The 22295-nt window shown below is 35.0% G+C and overlaps 1 protein-coding gene across 1 annotated transcript in view; it reads right to left on the bottom strand.

Annotated features, from left to right (window-relative positions):
- Positions 1 to 3328: 3328 nt before the first annotated feature.
- The window catches only part of LOC149410306 (tubulin beta-1 chain), a 29142-nt gene continuing 10175 nt past the window's right edge, over positions 3329 to 22295 (bottom strand). Inside the window, exon 2 of the mRNA XM_089648783.1 lies at positions 3329 to 5050. Within this exon, the coding sequence (XP_089504909.1) occupies positions 3764 to 5050 (1287 nt within the window). The 3' untranslated portion in view covers positions 3329 to 3763. The remainder of the gene's footprint in view (positions 5051 to 22295) is intronic.

The following is a 22295-nucleotide window of genomic DNA, read 5'->3' as shown; positions in this document are numbered from 1 at the left end:
CGCGAGATTGCTGAAAAGATGCACACTTTACCCTCAAAACAAGAAAAATGTCTACAAGAGATTTCGAAAAAGCAGCCCCATTCTTTTTTCCCGCCCTATAAAGCAGACTTTAGAAACTTCCTGATGAAATTTTGCACACTTCTTGACGTTTAAAATAATAGGAAAATACTGTATAATCTATTTTAGAAAAACTCTTCTCACAGGCCAGGAACGCCGGAGAAATAAGCCAGTAATATATTATTTAAAAATGATTTTATTGCGCATGTCGGGTTTTAAATCCGCGAGTTCCAGATTTGTAGCCAAGTATCGTAACCACCCTACCGTATCGATACCGCCATAATACATAATATTGATGTATTGTGCAATGTATCAATATTGAACAATGTACAATGATTTCGATTGATGAATTGTAAATTTTTCAATAAAGTAAAATTAATATTGTTACAATGCGCAATAAAATATAAATGCCAAACTCTGTAGCTGTAGTGGTTGCTCAGTTTTTACTGGGGATCCATCCTCACCCTTAAAGCTCAGGGTAGATAAGGTAACAGACGTTTAGGTTAGGTTAGGTAAGATGGAGAGTGGCATTGAACAGATAATTCTTAGAAGTGTGATCTCTATACCAATTCGAAAGAATTCTGTCGTCAATAACAAATTCCGGATAAAAGTTAAATTTTTTATGGACGTCCATCTTCTAACTATAATACCAGTATTTCTGTTTACTAATATCGTTTTTATTGTTAAAATTATTTCGTTTTTCAAAGCCCGCCAAACGATCGAAATCTGACGGGGTACGCGTGACGTCATACTTACCACGGTTTTGTCGCTTTGAAATCCACAAATCCCAATTTAAATAATTAACAATTTTTTTTTAAAGAAAATGAATTCTCTTTAGTCATTTGTATTTCACAGTGGTAACCTGTGTGCGAGTCTACGCAGCGCAACTTTGAGTAAGATCTGTCAGAACCCGCCGACCAATCACAGGGCGTTTATGTCTCTTACGGTTTCAATCGTTTTTAAATTACCATTTCTACTTCTGCGTATAATTATATATAATAAAATCAGCATTCAGAATCAGCGTTTGTTGATCTATGTGAATATATGTTTTTAAGTCAAAGTTTAAGTAAAACAGAGACATAATACACCGTTGCTGTTTCAGAGTGCCAAAATTTTACCTGTTAAGGCTATTCTATGGCAAAAAATCATAATTCAGTATATATTTACCCCGCAGCATAAAGAAAAATTAGAACATAAATACAGTACTAGATTCACGCGCAATGACGGGTTAATAGTTCCGAAATTTAATAATAAATACGGACAGATAACGTTTGAATACAACATACCGAAGATATTATTTAATTTATTACCTGACACTATAAAGCAATGTAAATCTATGAATAAGGTTAAATATATTGTGAAAAATTGGCTATCGGAAAAAAAATATTTACTTTAATATGTATGAAAAATTGTATGAAAAAATTGTTGATTCTGTAGATATAAGATGTAAATTATAACTTATAAAAATGTATATGTAACTAAACTTTAAGCACCTGTTGACAAGCCAATTCAATTGGCTTAGCAGGACTTGTTTGTTGATATGTATTAACTATTTATTCAATAAAAAAAAATAAAAAAATAATATTTTTCACTCAAGTTCCATTTACACCTTACTCCCAGACAGGCCAATGAAACTGTTTATCTGCTCAAGAAGATAGATGTTAGAAAATGTCAAATAAATTTCAGTAGAAGTAATGGGACACACGGACACACTCACAACACACTTTTACTGTGTTGTGTTTTCAGTGCAGTATGGACAATTATTAGGTATTGTGTTAAATGTCAAAAATTAAGAAAAATACGACTGTTATCAGTAAAAGGGCAATTTATTACGTTGAACTGAGGATATTTAAGGGAAGAAAGGGGCGGCGAGATATGACATGGAAGCGTGCTGCAGGTCGCAAATCCCGGCGTGCGCAAGTAAATTTTATTGCATTAATTTGTGTTATTTCACAATTTATTAATTAAAAATAGTCTACACGGTGTCCAGAAACTCTTAGTACAAGCGTTAAACTAGTAAATCTACATCACATAGAAAACCCAAAACTCTTTTTTTTACATTTTCAAATGTATTAATAAATTTTTAAATGTGTCGCATTTTAAAGGTCATTTAACCCCTAAGAGACCAGTGTTTTTGAAATTTTCAAATTTAACCCAAAAGATTCCAACTTCGGGCTCGATTTAATCGAAATCAAAAAACATATAAGTACTACAAAATCGACCCCAGTTAATATGATGTACTTATAGTAATTTCCCGCCTGAGTTTGTGGCCACCGTGTATAGTATATTTGCGGCACGTTCCGGAGCGGCAGCTACTGTCAGTATCGCCCTGTGAAAAACCATCATTCCATTAAAAATATAAATATTGCTCGAGTAATACAAAATAAAGCTATTGCTTTAGCCTTGATTGGTGACCGGATCTGAATTTTCAGATACTTCCCTACCTTCCTATTCTCGTTTGGATATTATATTACACGTAAATGTTTCTCTATTATCTGTGATGATTGTTGCTGGCCCTTGTAACTAGTACAGTCCAAAGATAGGCCTATCCACCTCTGCTAAAGTCACACTGATTGGACTATCGGATACATCTGGTCACCTCCATATTAGGCCAAGTCAATTTCGTAAGAAACTCGACGCATAATTTTTGGATGTCGACCTGATAAGGTATAACCTGCATAACTCCTTTCCCACACAGAACTGAACCTTCGAGCCTTATACACTGACTCCGGTAATTCTATATTTTTAATGTAGGCCCCGAAATGCATAAATAAACGACAGAAATATGTTGTATCCGTACTGTGCCGCATATAAGTAAAGCCGCAGTAAAGGTCGCATTTTACCTTACTTCAGTTATCGATCAAAATAATTTCAAATACAGTAATTGGTTTTGGAGCAGATAATCAATTTCATTTGTCTGTCCGGGGCCTAGGAGTTGTGTCTATGAATGTATATTGGTGAGCCTTCGATTTAAACTTAGTTCGGCTCCATTGTTCAAACTTCCCTCTATTTATTTCTTCTTAAGCTATTTTTATAGGTACTTTAGTACTATTGGTGAGCCTTCGATTTAAACTTAGTTCGGCTCCATTGTTCAAACTTCCCTCTATTTATTTCTTCTTAAGCTATTTTTATAGGTACGTTAGTACTGCTAAATATGGTCCTTAACGAGCTGGATTTCTGTTGGTTATTACGACCAATTTTGAAGAATTTGTTTGTTATCGTGTTTTGGGGAGTGGGGAGATTGGTGTTGGGTGTATTGAACATAAACAAGTTATTATAAAATGATATAGGCGTCTTTAATGATGAATCAATGAATTAAACAAATAAAGAAATCTAATGACAATATTAGATGCTCCAAATGAAGAAAATGATGAAAATCGTACAAAAACAAATAGGCGATATAAAAAGTTTTATAAATATTCGAGATGACAAGACAGGCTTAAAATTAAAAAGATCTCTATTCCTCCGCACACAAGACGGGAATGTTTTTATATTCAGACGGGGGAAATGTACAAAATGTTAAATATAAAAAAATTACACGCGAGATGGTAAAGAATGGCGGTGACAGCGGCGCTGGTTCTATACTAATAAATAATGTTGAAGCTCGTACAGCGAGGTGTGCTGTACTCGTATGTGGCAACATATCTCTCAGGCGCGCGCCGTGGTTTAGTGAAGCTGATGATGGGGACAGACGGGCTAGCCAGATCTAGTTCTCGTCTACCTCGGCCTCCTGTTCCTCATCGAACTCCGCCTCCTCATCAGCCGTGGCCTCCTGGTACTGCTGGTACTCGGATACCAAGTCGTTCATGTTGCTCTCGGCCTCAGTGAATTCCATCTCATCCATGCCCTCGCCTGTGTACCAATGCAAGAAAGCCTTGCGCCTAAACATAGCGGTGAACTGTTCGCTAATGCGCTTGAACAGCTCCTGGATGGCGGTGGAGTTTCCGATGAAGGTGGCCGACATCTTCAGTCCTCTGGGGGGAATGTCACACACGGCGGTCTTCACGTTGTTGGGGATCCATTCGACGAAGTACGAGGAGTTCTTGTTCTGGATGTTGAGCATCTGCTCGTCGACCTCCTTCATGGACATGCGGCCTCGGAAGATGGCGGCCACCGTGAGGTAGCGCCCGTGGCGGGGGTCGCACGCGGCCATCATGTTCTTGGCGTCGAACATCTGCTGGGTGAGCTCGGGCACGGTGAGCGCGCGGTACTGCTGGGAGCCGCGGGAGGTGAGGGGTGCGAATCCGGGCATGAAGAAGTGCAGGCGGGGGAAGGGCACCATGTTCACAGCCAGCTTCCTGAGATCGGCGTTCAGCTGGCCGGGGAAGCGGAGGCAGGTGGTCACGCCGGACATGGTGAGAGAGACGAGGTGGTTGAGATCTCCGTACGTAGGCGTGGACAGTTTGAGCGTTCTGAAGCAGATGTCGTAGAGGGCTTCGTTGTCGATACAGTAGGTCTCGTCAGTGTTCTCAACGAGCTGATGCACGGAGAGGGTAGCGTTGTAGGGCTCCACCACGGTGTCGGATACCTTGGGGGAAGGCACGACCGAGTAGGTGTTCATGATTCTGTCGGGGTATTCTTCGCGGATTTTGCTGATAAGGAGTGTTCCCATGCCGGAGCCGGTGCCGCCGCCGAGGGAGTGGGTAAGCTGGAAGCCCTGCAGGCAGTCACAGGACTCGGCCTCCTTCCTCACGACGTCGAGGACTGAGTCAACCAGCTCGGCTCCCTCCGTGTAATGTCCCTTGGCCCAGTTGTTGCCTGCGCCGGACTGTCCGAACACGAAGTTGTCTGGCCGGAAGATCTGTCCGAAGGGACCGGACCTGACAGAGTCCATGGTACCGGGCTCGAGATCCACGAGGATGGCGCGGGGGACGTACTTGGAGCCGCTGGCCTCATTGTAGTACACGTTGATGCGCTCGAGCTGGAGCTCTGAGTCTCCGTGGTATGCGCCGGTGGGGTCGATGCCGTGCTCGTCTGAGATGATTTCCCAGAACTGTGAACAAAAACAAATACCATTAGCTAATTGCCGATTACATCACCACTCGTACAAAAGACATTAGTTCAATATCTGACAGCCTACCCCAAACAAAAAGACAGATGCATTACCAACGGAAGTGACATTCAGAAATGAGCTGTCACTAGTCGGTGCCTCGCACAGGGATGGTTGGAGACAGGCACCGACAACCCCAACAAACAGACATTAATAATAAACAAAGTGACTTGTCGCATGACTAAATTCAAGCAACATGTAACCCCGTACATCGCAACTAATTTAAAATTGTCAGGATCTGAACTTATTAACTATTTTTAGACGTTGGAAAAGTTATCAACAGCACTTTCTTCTACGAAAAAGCTATTGACGTGTAACATGCAAAGTCGGTGCATGCAATTGATTGTCGTTGACTTTAAACAAATTCCGAAAGAGACAGTAATATAAATTCAGAATCAGTTTTTAAAATGCTTTAGTTAAAAATGATTAAAGTCGTTACTGAGCGGATAGAATAATTATGTCTATATTCAAGCTTTCAACTATGAGTTCAATATTTTTCTTTTAAGTCGTGTAACATTTGGAATCGGGCCGCTAACAATAACACTCCTTATGTATATGGCGATAAAGTTTAAATTACCGCTTAACACCAGCCGCTGGTTTTAATTTATGCAAGAAAAAAACATTGCCAAAAAGTGTGTATTATTTTATTTTGTGAAGTTCAGACACAAATATATCAACGTTTTACGATAATTTTCTAAATTACTTAATTTGTCACATTATACAATAAAACAATAACCGAAAAGGGTTTAGTAAATAAGAGATTTTTAACTTTAAAGCAGTTTTTATTGGCCTGATACGTTATTATTTTCTAAGCTTATAAAAAGGCTTGAAAAAAATGATTGACTATTTCAAATTATGTGTTTATAAATATTTCATACCAAAAACACATGATGCTTCGCCTTAAGTAGTCGATGTCAATATAGCGTTTTATGGATAGGATCGGCATTGCTAATGATAACCTACAAAAACATTCAATTCTTGGATATAAAAACTGATGATTACGCAATGAATATAATTATCACATGTAAAGCCGCAGCAGCATTAATAAATGTTACAGCAAATACGACTTGTCTCCATGTACGGTCATTTTAGCACGAATATCGTACAACTTAACAGGTATGCAAAGGTTGAATGTGATAACTGGTTGGTGATGTCACAAGTATTATTATTGTCCCGCTGTGTGTGTTAAATTGTCAATAAACAACAGCAGTTATTATGAGTCAAATCTAAATATAAAACAATAACAATCGGATAATTCAAATGCGTTTTTAGATTAGAACAAAAATATACATGTTTTTATGGCAAATGAGAAAAATAGTCATAAGCAAAAATTCAGCAACAATTTTTCAAAAGTTGCATTCTGATGTTCGTAACAGGAGAGAGATCTCCTATTATAACGGCCGCTGTTCCCAATCCTAATAATCAAATTCTAAGCGAATCACCACTGCACTACGTAATTCCAACACACAATAATTGCTTAAGCAAGCCGCCCAGTGTAAGCCAGCCGGACAGTTGGATTAGCCATAAGCAATATGTAAGGAAAAAACTAGTTACAAAAGGTATCGACAGAGTGAAAAAATACCGCGAATCAATGATCAAATGTCACTCTGACAATCGACAGTTGCGCTCCTTTCAGTTTTTTGTGTTGCATTTGTCATTATCATTTTGTGTGAAGTTCTTCGCACGCTTTGCTTTGATCTCCATTTTAAGGTTTGTTTGGGTTTGTTTTGCTGTCGCACGGAGAAAAAACTTACGTCGATCTGCCAAATCAAATGGGAAGTCCCGATTGTGGCATCACGTTCAAGTTGTCACTTTATTTTTAATATATTATATACGTTAGTTTAAAAAATATGAAATACCAGTTTATGAATAACGGTATTTAAAAGAAGTAATGTGTATTAATAAGAGCTACAATAATTAACTCTTTAATATTAATTTAACAAAGAAAGTTTTTAATTTGATGTCATTTTATTGTCTATGGTAATGTGCAGTAGTGTGTGGGGCTACTTAAGATTTTCAAAGATAAAATGATTGGGAACAACGCAAATCGAACGTTCCCTACAAAATGCTTAAAAATCGCTTGGCTGAGCAAAAACAAAGATTTGAACTTAGATAACGATCAAAAAGTTGGGAACAGCGGCCGTAAGAATGTGATTTTCTTTGTTGTCTTTTTGCTTATGATTGCAAAATGGCGAAGAAACTGTAAAATTTCATACGGACCAGTTGTTTGACGGACAGTAGGTACACAACCTTGATTTTCGGCCTGACAGCGGTTCGTAAAATTTTATTTCGGTTGTTTGATCAAAATTATCCAAATTCTGACAGCGCGATAACCGAGGGTTAACGGGATATATAAATATATTCAAAATGGCGCTGACCGTCGATTTGTGACGATGTCAAGTGTGACGGTTGGCCAAACAACTAGGACTAAATGTACCAAAATATTGGCTTTATTAAAAATATTCGACGAACATTGTTATGAATTATGCATACGGTATACTTATATATATTTACTTATGGAGTGTGTGACTCACTCGCCGGCAAACACACGTCAATTATTATTCAACTGGACTACAAAAATACATAACATGAAACGCCGGTGGAAGGCAGAAGGGAGCCCGACGAATATTAATTTAAATTGTACGTCATACGTGACTTAATTTCTTATTGTTTTTGCAAAGTGCGAGACGGGTTCGTAATGAAACGGTAACCGGACAAATCAGATACATGTTTATCACTGTTTCCGAATGGAACCAATGAAACAATTATAAGGCAGACTGAAAGGAGACCTATTATTATTCAAACAAAAAACTTAGCCTGAAGAAAGTGCAAATAGGAACCAACTAGCACAAAGAAAAAAAAAACTATACAAATAAATTTAAACAGTAAAATTATAAACATTTCAAATAAAGAATTAAAATGGTTTTCTGGTAAAAAAATATAGGAAGGTACTTTATCGCTTGTCTGATTCTCCACACAATCAGTTCCAAATTTGAAAATGGCATATAAATTCAAAACAAATCCGAGTTACAATCAATCACAGACAGACACACAACCTATATGTATGTTTGATAATTTAACTATAGAAACTACGTAGCTCTGTTTATCGTACCAAAGTTTTGTAATTTTCCTAGTATTATATTTTTCCATCTTGCATAGTGGAGTGTCTAGTTTCCACTTTATTTCGTTTTGACATTTTGTTTTATTATGTCTTATATTTTCTTTTCGATTTTGTCTTTTATTTAGATGTTCTTTGCAAACAAAATAAGAAAATAACATATAAAAGCCCAGCCGGGCGTGAATTTAAAAATAAATAAATAAGGAAACGTGAAAGATAGTTGAAATTACCGAAATCGTATAGATACTGGAATAAGTATACGTCTTATTCGTAAAAACTCTGATTCTGTCGCCTATTAAAATGACTTTACGACTCCTAGGCCCTAGACAGACTAATCTACTCAAACTCAAAATCTACTGGGATCAAACAAACCCATGCGCTGCTGATTTACGTGGAATTACCCTAAATGAACACCTACTCGCTTGCAGTGTAATAAGCCGATGACATCACCGCGCGCCGGTCTGGCAACACTATAAACTAGTCCATACAAACAAGAGTTATGTATTGCCAGATCGGAAAAACAATAATTCATACAAAATATATGCGAGTGCCGGGTTCCTACTTCCCTCGAATAAATCCTAGAAACAGGGAATGTGCGTGTTTTGTCGAGAAAATCGATTGTACTTTATACCGCATGTGTACAAGGTATGGGAGGAGAGGGAGGGGGGGGGGGTTAAGAATTGATTTCCCTAATAAACGTGGAAAACGGGGCCGGTTGTTTTAATGTTAAAATCGGGTTACTGAACGGAAAATTACGATTGCGGACATTAAAATTTAGTTTACAATATTATTTTAAAAAGTTAGAAACGCAAATTTAAACTAAAGCTGGTGCCGGACATACTGCCGGAAACTATTGTATATTATATAGTTGAAAAACATGACATAAGAAAACTAATTTATCATTGTAGGCAGAGGGTATTGACCGCAGAGCAAATTTGTCTTCGCGCACACTTCTCGCTTCATACACTTTCATACTCTTATGTTATTTTTAATGTTAATTGGTTTGTCCGGTATATTAGCAATAGAAATGTGATCTATATATACCCTTATAAAATTGACCTTACTTCGGGAACACAGACACGCCCATATCAAATTTCTGTCGATTTATCTATCAAGTGTGTAAAATCTAGGTACAAATATTATTGTACAATATATTTCAATTCAAAATAGTTGATTTACATAAAATACTAATTTCGCTTACGTGAATTTAAGAGGAAGCTACAAGCCAAAAATGTGTATATTCTAGGTATACCTTATATCGTAGGTAATAGGCATTAAAATCGCTTGACAAACGTAGTCTAGAAACGTTCGATTTCAAGCAAAAAACTGGTTTTTATTTATTTTGTAAATAATTTTACAAGAAAGGAAAAAAGTTAATCAAGTGAAACTGTCACAGATAATCTTAGCTATAATACTGTATTTTTTTAAAGTTGTTCCTATTACGTTTTCATACATTTCTATTGAAAAAAAAAAATTGTAGTTTGCATTTATATTTTTTATTGAGTAATTTAATTTTGTATTTGTATTCTACTCAAGCGAAGTGATAGGAAAACTTTCAATTTATTTAAAGCATATTTTTTGGTATTCATTATGTACACCAATTCGTTATAAAGATTAATCAAAATAGTGATTTAGCATTGCTGCTGCTTGTGTCAAGAATTCAGAAAAGAGTAAATACAATATTTGAATAGAAAATTATTTTAAGTGTCGTTTTTACATGTATTTATATGCTATTAAATAATAATAAATTTAAAATACTAATATTGAACGCAAACAAATTTAACGAACTATCGTATCACGCTGTGTAATTAACGCGAAATTATTTAATTATAATTTTTAATTGCTAAAAGTGTGCGCCGAGATAGCATTCGAGTTTCGTTTCGCGTTTCGGCCGAATGCTGGCGAAATGGGTTAGAAAACAACATAATAGAAAAAGGCCAACATTCAGAGCGAAACGGAGCATAATTCTCACGTCAGCTAGAAGCTGTGGAAACAATTAACCAACGGCCAACAATTAAAACTAGTTTCTGTTGATACGTCAATGTCAAGTTTACTATTATGAAGTGTGCGGACAGACGCCCTCCAGATGTGGTGTGCTAGATAACTTTCTATCAAACCATGAGAACGGGTCGTTTCTACGAGTTCAACCTCTCAGCTATGGAACGATTTTCTAGCCTGTGTTTCCTACCTGGTACACGTAGAAAACTTACTTTATTGCAAATTTATTGAAAATCTTGTCAAATTATTCGTATTCCTGTTGAAAACGGGACTGTAAGCTACAAGCCAAACATGTGTATATTCTTGGTATACCTTATATTGTAGGTAATAGGCATTACAATCGCTTGACAAACGGAGTCTAGAAACGTTCCATTTCAATAAAAAAACTGGGTTTTATTTATTTTGTAAATATTTTTATAAGAAAGCAATAAAGTAAATCAAGTGAAACTGTTAGAGATAATCTTAGGTATAATACTGTATTTTTTTAAAGTTGTTTCCTTTATGCGTTCATACATATCTATTGAAAAAAAATATTTTTTAGTAGTTTGCATTTATATTTTTTATTGAGTAATTTATTATTTTATTTGTATTCTACTCAAGCGAAGCGATAGGAAAACCTTCAATTTATCTAAAGCATATTTTTTGGTATTCACAATGTACACCAATTCGTTATAAAGATTAATCAAAATAGTGATTTGGCATTAAGCTTCGCCTTAACGAATGTTTTATGAGGGTGTCGGAATTCGGGTTGAAAATTATAATATTTTCGCATTTCGTGGTTATATTTATTAGGATAAGCGCAGCTGTAAGAACACGCGTTCCGATATCTTCTGAATATGGTGATACATATTTTGTTCGGAAATGGCGAGCCATCACGTTTTTAAGAGGATTTTAATAAATCAGCAGTACAATTTTTTCTTCGTGTACACTCCTTCCTCTCCTCAAAAACAATCCGCCACACAGCATCCCTAAAGATGACATAGGCAACCGAGTGAATTATTCTCTTCAGGACTAACCCGTGTAGAAGGTAATGAACAAAATAGATTTATTTTTTTATTTTTTTCAGAATAACCATGTGCTGCCAGAAGTCACTGGTACTACTACTGTGGTATGTTGTGAGGAGTGGCGACGGGAATGAGATTGGGAAGAGAAAGATTGACAAGTAGCTCATCTAGTCGTCAAACACATTTCAATGTTTTGATTTCTGTTGGTTCTGTTATCTATTTCTATTGCCGTTTTGATGTTCGACCTATTTCTATTGCCGTTTTGATGTTTGACCTATTTGTATTGCCGTTTTGATGTTCGACCTATTTCTATTGCCGTTTTGATGTTCGACCTATTTGTATTGCCGTTTTGATGTTCGACCTATTTGTATTGCCGTTTTGATGTTCGACCTATTTCTATTGCCGTTTTGATGTTTGACCTATTTGTATTGCCGTTTTGGTGTTCGACCTATTTCTATTGCCGTTTTGATGTTCGACCTATTTGTAATGCCGTTTTGATGTTCGACCTATTCCTATTGCCGTTTTGATGTTCGACCTATTTCTATTGCCGTTTTGATGTTCGACCTATTTCTCAGCTGACTGCAATGTACACATTGTGAAAGGGGAGTATAGCTTACAGCGGCGAGAAACGTACAAAACGGTGATATCAAATCAAAAGCAAAACAATGAAGTCATTATCTTTGGAATTATTTAATTATCTGGAATGAAAATTTCACTACAAATGTTCCCACAATATTTAGATTGTATGAGATACTTTCTGAAATAGAATGGTCCAAAGCGTCGGATTCAATAGCGTGCTAAGCTAATGGACGTTTTACACGATGACTTTTTCGTTCAGTTTAGTCGTATTTGCATTATATTTTTATAACATTAACATTTCAATTTGAGAGGCGGGTATGGGTATGGGCCGTCCCGGGATCTATTTATTGGATAACCCATTGTGGTTTGCTACTTTTGGTATCATAGCAGGGTTGCCCGGGTTCATGTCTCAGAGTGGAAGATACTGTTGTAAGACCACCATTCATAATTGAAACGTTGCCTGAAATGGCTTTAGCCGTGTTTAGTGACCATATCTGAATAGCCGGGTACTCCCCCACCTTCTTCCCATCCCCACAACCTTCAGCCTCACAACATACCACAGGCGGTTGGGAGCATTTGGGACTCTTGTGCGGCATTCATATAGTATAAGAACTTGAATAGAACCTTCTCAGAACTCGCAGAAATTATCTTACCATTAAATTCCAATAACACTACATTGACAAAAAAAAATCAATATAAACTGAAAAATTACAAAACAAAAGTAACCCCGGTTTACGGTTCCTATTTCCTCCCACCTCACAATAGTTACCGGTTCGTAGGTTCCTGGAATGTAACCACATTAATAAATAAAAAAAATCTGAATTTAAAAGCACCATTAGTTTTGGAATATTATTACCACAACATTATATCGTATGATCTTCCTCGAGTTGCGGCCTGTTTTCTAGGTTATGTACCCTATTATCATAAAAAATAATACTTCAACAACATGGATCATGATTCTCTATCATTACATAACTGAACAATGCCCCTTTCAATTCCAGTAAACCCATCACAAAAGGGTCCGTCAACGTTCATTATAAAAATAAAATTTAAAAAAAACAGACCTCTAAACCCTTTTAGTCAAAGACCGCAATTCAGAATCTAAATATTGCTTGAAATTGTTTTAGCCGTGATTTGTCCATTTTTTTATAGAAATGTATGAACGCGTAAAGGAAACAACTTTTTAAAAATACAGTATTATAGCTAAGGTTATCTGTGACAGTTTCAATCGAAATTATGCTTTAATATAAAATAATTTACAAAATAAATAAAAAACAGTTTTGTGCTTAAATCTAACGTTGAAAAATGTCGAAATAACTCCCTTTGTCAAGCGATTTTAATGCCTAATCACCTACAATATAAGGTATACCAAGAATATACACATTTTTTGCTTGTAGCTTCCTCTTAAGACCGTCATATTGTATTTTTTTGTCTTGTTCTGTTTCATGTTTCGTTTACATTTGTTATTATTATCTTTTTCTTCAATGATATATTAAATTGATGAGTATAAAGTATAACCTTAAAAAGCCGTACCAATAAAAAAATAAGATTCTTTAAATAGGCAATAGCCATTTTTCTCCTTGTGCTTACAGTAGCTACGCCATTTTGTTTTCCCTTTCGGTAAGTTTCCTTCAAACTGGACGGACAAAATCCGATGTTCTGTATCCGCCTTATATAGATATTACAACTTGCGGTTAGGACAAATCCTCTCACCACAAGGACATAAATAATGTTAATTTGAAAAAATGAGGCTGTGTTAAAATTTTTCTAGCTGCACCGTTCGTGGTCGCTTTTGAATAAATTCATCTCGCTACTGCCTCTAATGGAGCGTATGGTTTAGTACGAGATTGAATTTCTACAGCATCCATCTCGCAGAAGTGGAACGCCCTCGGTGTGACTTATTTTAAGGAGGGGCAGTCTTTTCGTGTACGACTATGGACATGATTGCAATTATAATTGTAAATGACTGCAGTACGCATATGTGCATCAGTTACAACTGTAATAAAGTATAATGCAATCGAATCCATTTTTAAAACATGACATTTTAAAATGTCAACCGAAATCAATCATTAAAAAATACTAATTTCGTTTAGTGATTGTAACGCTGGTTAAATGAACTCGGATTTGTTTTGAAATCAAATGCCATTTTCAATAATGGAAGCGATTGCGTGAAGAATTCAAACAAGCGATAAAGTCTACCTATAAAATAATAATTATTATTAATTACATACTTATTTTAGAAAATAAATATAATTGTAATTTCATGAAATATCGAATCGAGGTAACGCGTACGATCATAAATTAATACATGATTATTTAATGTGCCGGAAACAATTTCTATCCCTTTCCTTATCCTATATTCCTCTTCCTCTCCACCATGTCTACTTTTTTAAAGCTTAAACTCATATCTCTAAGCAATTTTGGCATAATGTTGATGAATAAATATTAGAGGGTGGGTTCACACGTTCGTCACTCCTGGACACACTGAACCAAAGGTTCCTACCCACCGCTTATACGCATTTTCTTCCCAGAACTTTATTTCTTTAAAAGTACCCTCCACACAGCATCCCCAAAGATGACACAGGCCTTGAGGGAAATTATTTTCCTAAGGGCCTCTCCTGTGTGGTGTTAATGTAAAAAAAAATATATGTATGAACGCGAATGCAAGGAAGGAGTGTGCTAAGACAAGAGTTATGTGACGGTCCATCCTATCTGTGTGACGCTTAGTTAGTTACTCGATTTTTAATTTGACAGGCACGATCATAGAAGAAGTCACGACAGTAGAGATTCCATTATGGTGAAAAACACAAAAATCTCGATAAAACGGAATGTGCAGTCTAGAAATATCACGTAGAGTATCAAGCCAAATGATTCGACGAAAACACCGATGACGTAGTTGCAAAGCGACCGAGAAATATGATGCAGACGATGCAGAAATGCAGGAGAAGTGAATCACCATCTGGCTGAGCCGTGAAATCACAACATTGATATACAGGGTGTATCGGCACTAACCCGACAAACTTTAACCAGCTATTCCTTAGCACATTTGGAGTAAAAAATGTTATGTGCACTTTGCTGTCCGGTAACGTTTTTTTTTAATAAAAAATTAATTAAACATATTTTCACCACATGTCACTACTGTTTTATCCTTTGTCAAAATTTGAAAGCAACATCGCAACTTAACTCGCGTGTCGCTGCGAACGTAGCCCGTATTACATAATCCAGTACCAGAAAATAAATATTTTATTTAACAATAATGATTATTCACATTTTTCGTATGCGAATCACTGATTGTCTTCTTGTATTGTACACATCAGTTTTATTTTTGTATCTAAATTGTTTCACCTCTGGAATGCTCTGGTTTCACCTCTTACGCGTTTCACATATTAAATAGTCTAATTTTGAAACTAAGAAACTAATTAGTAGATTTCCTGAATTTATAATCGAAGTCCAATAATTCTGAGAACTTTTAAAAACAATTTTCCTCACTTAGGTACTTATCAATAATAATAATTGGATTATTTGAACAGCGCCGTTGTTTTTTAAATCACCGTAAGTGCTCTGTCAAAATGTTACTTGCTAGGCTATCCTACAACGTATATTTTTTAATAAATTTAGTTATTTACAACTTCGCGGAATGTGATATATGAATATTATTGTTTATGTTAAAAGCCTTCCAGAATTACCGGAATATAACGAGCAGCTTGACACACTTAAGTTTATTTCCACTAATTTGAAGGTGCAAAGAATGTATAGTTTTAAAAACAATCCCGATGAATCAAAAAACGGTTCATATAAAACTGCTGCGCAACACACTCACACAAAGGAAAGCACTCACACAAACGTCATGACTGCATTGGATTGACCACCTGCAAATGAATGCTGCCAGATTGCTAATTTATTTACATAATAATTATTAAATTTTATTTAAAATATCGCAAATTTTTTAAAAAATCGACAATAAATTACAACTATAATTTAAAAAAATATTCTTAACCCCACGCTTTTTCGTAATTGATTAATTAATTCAGAATTTAAACGTTGCTTGAAATAACTAGCCGTATTTGGTGACCAAATCTGAATATCCAGGTTTAGAATTTAAGCAATGCTTGAAATAACTAGCCGTATTTGGTGACCAGATCTGAATATCCAGGTTTAGAATTTAAACAATGATTGAAATAACTAGCCGTATTTGGTGACCAGATCTGAATATCCAGGTTCAGAATTTAAACAATGCTTGAAATAACTAGCCGTATTTGGTGACCAGATCTGAATATCCAGGTTCAGAATTTAAACAATGCTTGAAATAACTAGCCGTATTTGGTGACCAGATCTGAATATCCAGGTTCAGAATTTAAACAATGCTTGAAATGACTAGCCGTATTTGGTGACCAGATCTGAATATCCAGGTTCAGAATTTAAACAATGCTTGAAATAACTAGCCGTATTTGGTGACCAGATCTGAATATCCAGGTTCAGAATTTAAACAATGCTTGAAATGACTAGCCGTATTTGGTGACCAGATCTGAATATCCAGGTACTTCCTCACCTTCCACTCCTTCCCTTAGCCATAAAACTTTCCCCAATTCAACATAAAAATTGTGTAGATATATCGGATGTTATGAAATGCATGATAATTAGACCCCAAAATACTTAATTATTCAGGGAAATAAACCCCTGAGTCATCAGTTGGAAATACCAACGACATTAAGTGAAATTTTAAACAATGCAATAATAGGAATTAACAAATAATAATTTACGACAATTTACTCTGAAATCAATAAAGCCAGGATAATAAAAATAGAAAGTTATCACTTACGTCGTCTGTAAGTGGCTTCACCACAGTTTGATAATGCCGTCAGAAGGTGAATTAGCTGTCACGCGTAATAATAATCACAACTAGCAGAACTTGTTTATAAACACACTGTTTTTATAAATTTAATAATAAGACTGTTAAAAATTTAAAAAAATCTCTAAATTGAAATGGAGTTCTACAAACTAAACTTAAAATCAAATAAATTTATTGCGAAGGTTCAAAGTACTGTACTGTAATATTATATTAAATAATTTTTACGTGTTTAATTATTGTTTGAAGTCAGATTAAAGCGATTAAAAAACCCACCTGGCAATTCTTATTCGAGTTTCGTTGTATACTTACGTATTGGCGCGCTTTTACAATAACAATGGTATGGCATCATTCGTCTCATTTTTAACTATTATTATTTAGTGTGTAGGAAAGAGCGAAGATGGTTTTCGACACACTTGCTTATAAAAGCCCACACGGGACTTGAGACAGAATACGTGTGAAAGAGATGACAGTAGCGCGGCGTTGCCAAGTACTTTATCCCTATACTGGGGCAGTAACGGAGTGTGGAAATTTTATTTATTTTTTGTTTTTAAAAGAAAAAAAATGTTACCGGACAGCAAAGTGCCCATAACATTTTTTACTCCAAATGTGCTAAGGAATAGCTGGTTAAAGTTTGTCGGGTACGTGCCGATACACCCTGTATATAAGACAAAATATGTGCAATTTCTTTAAATTCTTTGTGAATTTGGTTATCGGTTCTAACAGCTGCTTCTTTAATGTCTACATGGTATAAAATAAATTCGATATCCGCGTCTGTCTGTTTGTGTCCTTAGTTCTTCTAAACTACGCAACGAATTTTGATAGGGTTTTCACTATATCATTTAGAATTTCTTCCGGAAGATTTCTATATATATTAATGCATATATTATATTTATAGAAAGCAGAGACACACGGGTACACGTCAGGTAGTAGTAAATAAATAACTTTCACCGGGGTGATATTGAGGGTATACACCGATCTGATAAATCAATATCATAATTAATGAAGTTATGATAACATAATTGTTTTAAGGCGGGTAAGTGCCTCGCTATTAAGATCACTTGCACTAACCTCGAGGGATATGGCTATCGACTAGAAATCGGAAGGACGCGGGTTCAAATCTCGGCGTGCGCAAGTAAATATCATTTGATGAATTAGTGTTAATTCAAATAACATATATTATACTTGCGGCACGTTCCAGAGTGGAACATACTATCAGTATCGCCCTGGTGTGAGACTACCATTCAGAATTGAAACGTTGTTTGAAATGGCTTTAGCCGCGTTTGGTGACCAGTTCTGATAAGGCAGATAGTCTCCCACCTTCTTCCCTATCTCTAACCCCTCCCTATTGGGATGGGACCCCATGGTCTAACAGGATCCAGACGGTTGGGAGTAGTTGGGACTTTTGTGCGGTATACGCATGAAAAAAAAAACCTCTCCACATTCCGGAATAAATAAAATTAAATACCATGCTTTTATATTTATAAATAAACTTCTGTTATATTTAAAATTTACCGTTTTTATATAATATTTAAGAATACACTGTTATTGCAAGTCTCATTCATAATTAAAAATATCACACATTTATTAATAATAATAATAATAATATTATGGTAAAGTTGTCGTCATGTAAGTGGTTTCATATAATAATAATTGGTAGCGCGGATTACGGTTTATGGTTGACTGTTATTCCTAACGGTAAACTCAATTGCATTCAGCTATGCAAAACATACTAAAATGCAGCGCTGTTGTTTTGGAAATTGCATCCACTGAATAGTCAAAACTATAGAAGTGTGTTGCAGCGTGCCTGAAGTAGCCTCGATTGTCCATTACTTCTGATGAAAAACGCTTGCGAGTCCTTCATACAAAACTTAAATTTGGATTTGAAGCCAAAATACTCGACCAAACTGAATAAATATTTTTGTAATCAAAAGTTACAGCAAATATCTAGTACGGTTATGTGCTGCTTTATTTATCTGTGTTTTAATATATAAAATATAGGCAATTAAACAATGTTTTGTGAGTTATTAATTAAGGCGATGCCATACGTAGTAATTCAAAATAATGTGTTTTTGGTTTGAAAATTTGGTCGTCTAAAAATGTTTTAGATGCTTTAATTAAATACTGCGAGTAGAATGCATCTTGGCCTTTGAAATAATCGAGTATTTTTTAGATAAGTCTTTTTATAAGCCCAGAAAAAAATAATGTAAAGGCCTATGAAAACTGCTTTAAAGTTCAAAAATCTCCTACTTACGAACCCATTTTCGGTTATGATTTTATTGCATAATGTGGAAAATTAAGTTTTTTATAAAATGATCGAATAAAAATTAAAAATTTATGCCTGAACATCCACAAAATAAAATAAAAGGCACTTTTTGGCCATGTTTTTTTCTTGCATAAATCAAAACAGGCGGATGGTGTTAAGCGGGAATTTAAACCTTATCGCCATCTACGTAAGGGTTGTTATTGATAGCAGCTCAATTTAAAATACTACACAACGTAGTGCATCGCCATAACAAATTACTATGAACAAACAAAATTTAAAAAAATAAAACATCGTAAAAAAAAAATTCGTGTTCCAACATAAATCAATCGTTTGAAAATAAAATTTAAGCCCGTCAAAATAGTTTTTTTAACAAACTTTATATTTGCATAGTATGAAAGACAAGCTTTTTTCAGTAATTTACCATTAAGTCACCAATAATTACCAAAGTTGACTCTGAAATCATGAAAAATTAAATTCTTTAATGTATTGTATTTTATAATTTAAAACACAAATAAATAAAGTAACACACATCCGTACTAAATTTATGCTATACCTTTTGAATAAATAATTTTTTTTAAATCAGTTATTAGGGTATATTGGCCTCAAATCAAAATTTAGTTGTGTATGAAAAAGGCCGCGCTTTAAATACCAAATACCGAATTATGCATGTCATGTAAATTGGCTACATAAACGTGGTCTACCTGACCATCTTAAATCGTACGACATATCACCCAAAAAATCTAAGGCAATTGAATGATCTAATACGCTTACATAAAATAATTCACGTCCATCTTGACAATACATTACGTCTTAGCAGTATTGAAATAAATGTTACCAATACCAATTGTTTACAACGCCATAGCATGTTTCAATTGAATACAATTAAAAATACGCAATTATCGCGTATATTAACCCTCTGACCCAAATGTGTCGACTATATCGCGAAGATAAGATATGAGATAAGAGATAAGATATGAGATAAGAGTGTGCTGAAGTAGGCATTTTTTCGATAATTTATAAGGATACAGAAAAAATGGCCTGCCGTTGCAAACAAAATGTTACGCTAGTTATATTTTTTTTGCTTTACTTTTGTCTCCATTTGTGTATCTTTTGTCCTTGCCTCTCTTTTATATTTATTGTCATTTGAGTGAGTTTTTTTACTATTTTTTTTTTATTTGTTGGTAAATCTTTATTTAGATGTATTCAATGTCCGAGTAGATTTTTGTAATTTTATATGTATTAACCGAGTTCTTATAACTGGATTGTTCTCACGTAAGTGAGAACATCTGTAAAAACCCAGTATAAATAAATAAGCTTTGATTTTTTTATTTTAAATATATTCACTTTAAAGATTAGTTGTTCAGTGCTGTACTGGATCATTGCGACTGAAATTGAGACTAATATTTTTTGAAAATAACAGAGGGCGCCACTTCCGTGTACAACAATCCTAAACTGTACAGTCATTGAGATAATAATACCATCAGATGATGACGTTATTTTTAAATGCTTGCAAAATGCATTATGTACTTTTATCTTCGCCATCTGAAATAACATTGCATTATAATGCAAATGCATTTAACAAATTAACATAATGAACGTGGATTTTATTTTAGCACTACTTAAGGAACATGATAATTTGTTATTATTTCATTTTTCAAGGTTGATTTTTTATGCATCTCAATAATTTTAAGCACCTTTTTTAAAATACTAGTGCTTCCTACCTGGTTTCATCAGATTTTCTGAACATTTGAAATAAAAATACAGCGATTTTGTAACGTCTCATAACGTTGCTTAAATTGGCTTTAATCGTGTTTAATGAACAGATCTGGATAGCGAGGTACTTCCCAACTACTATTCTCTCGCATTTATTTCAACCTCACTATACACTCCATTATTGGGGATGCCGTAGTCACATACGCGGTATTAACGATAACTGTTCCATGATAACTCACTTTTCAAAAGTGATGTGAAGTCATTAAATTTAAATATAAACCTAACCTCCGTAACATAGTTTTTTATCACTTTTCATGACTTTTTAATTGTCATTTTGATGAGTTATCCGATCACCGTAGAATGAGAAGTACTCTAACCTAGTTTTTGTTTCATCACTATTCGTGACTTTTTATCACTTTTTAAAGGTGATAAATAACTAACTTTTTTTAAATTTTTTCTAGTAAAAATATCTACTCTACATTGCAATCAATAGTCTGTCGATCAGTACAACATCCTATGCTCTCCAACAAGGTAAGCAGTATTTAACTCTATTTATGTAGGTAGTACCGAAGACGGGTATGGCTTTGAAACATACAGAACCACACAAGACGGGTTTTACAACCGCACCGCGGATGAATGCACTCCCATGTACTAAAAATAACCCGTGTTATTTCCAATACGCACCGAGATTTCATGTTGTTATTTTGAAACTCTGTTTTAACCACCGAATGGACAATCCCAAGAAGTGTGATTTGTACCGAATTGAAACAAAATAGATATCTACAACAAAGAAGACAGACAGACAGACTAATGAAATTTTTTGTCTGCTCAAGAAAGAAAGCCACAATCTGAAAATGTTTCATCCTTTCAGCAGAAGTACGGAAAAATTGAGCCTACTTCTCGTACACGGAAACGCCCACAACAGTTCTTTTGGTTTATCTCTTCAGTTGTTTCAACAAATCGAAAACAAAATGAATTACACGCTCCGACAGTCAAAATCATTACAAGAATTTTTGTGGGCCCAATGTACCTACATAATCATTTTTTAAGACTTCCTGTGGTCCCGCTGTGAAGATAATCCGGTACTAGTGTGCCCTGGACGTATCTGTGACTATATGCTCAAAACTAAGATCAATTTTATCTTACTTTGGGTGAAATGTATCAAAACGTTATCAAATATCGAAATTATGTCTTTAAGAGGAAGCTTCAAGCCAAAAATGTGTATATTCTTGGTATATCTTGTATTGTAGGTAATAGGCATTAAAATCGCTTGACAAACGGAGTCTAGAAACTTTCGATTTCAAGCACAAAACTGTTTTTTATTTATTTTCTAAATAATTTTATAAGAAAGCAATAAAATTAATCAAGTGAAACTGTCGCAGATAATCTTAGCTATAATACTGTATTTTTTTAAAGTGATTTCCTTTACGCGTTCATACATTTCTACTGAAAGAATATTTTTTGTAGTAGTTTACATTTTTATTTTTTATTGAGTAATTTATTTTTTTATTCGTATTCTACTCAAACAAAACGATAGGAAAACCTTCAATTTATCTAAAGCATGTTTTTTGGTATTCATAATGTACACCAATTCGTTTAGAAAGATTAATCAAAATAGTGATTTAGCATTAAGCTTCGCCTTAACAGAATTGAACTGACCTATA

Source organism: Hesperophylax consimilis, chromosome 28 (assembly GCF_061612785.1).
Source record: "Hesperophylax consimilis isolate HC1 chromosome 28, BYU_Hcon_1.0, whole genome shotgun sequence".
NCBI lineage: Eukaryota > Metazoa > Arthropoda > Insecta > Trichoptera > Limnephilidae > Hesperophylax > Hesperophylax consimilis.
Note: the sequence above shows the minus strand (reverse complement) of the source record. Positions and strands in the feature narration are given on the sequence as shown.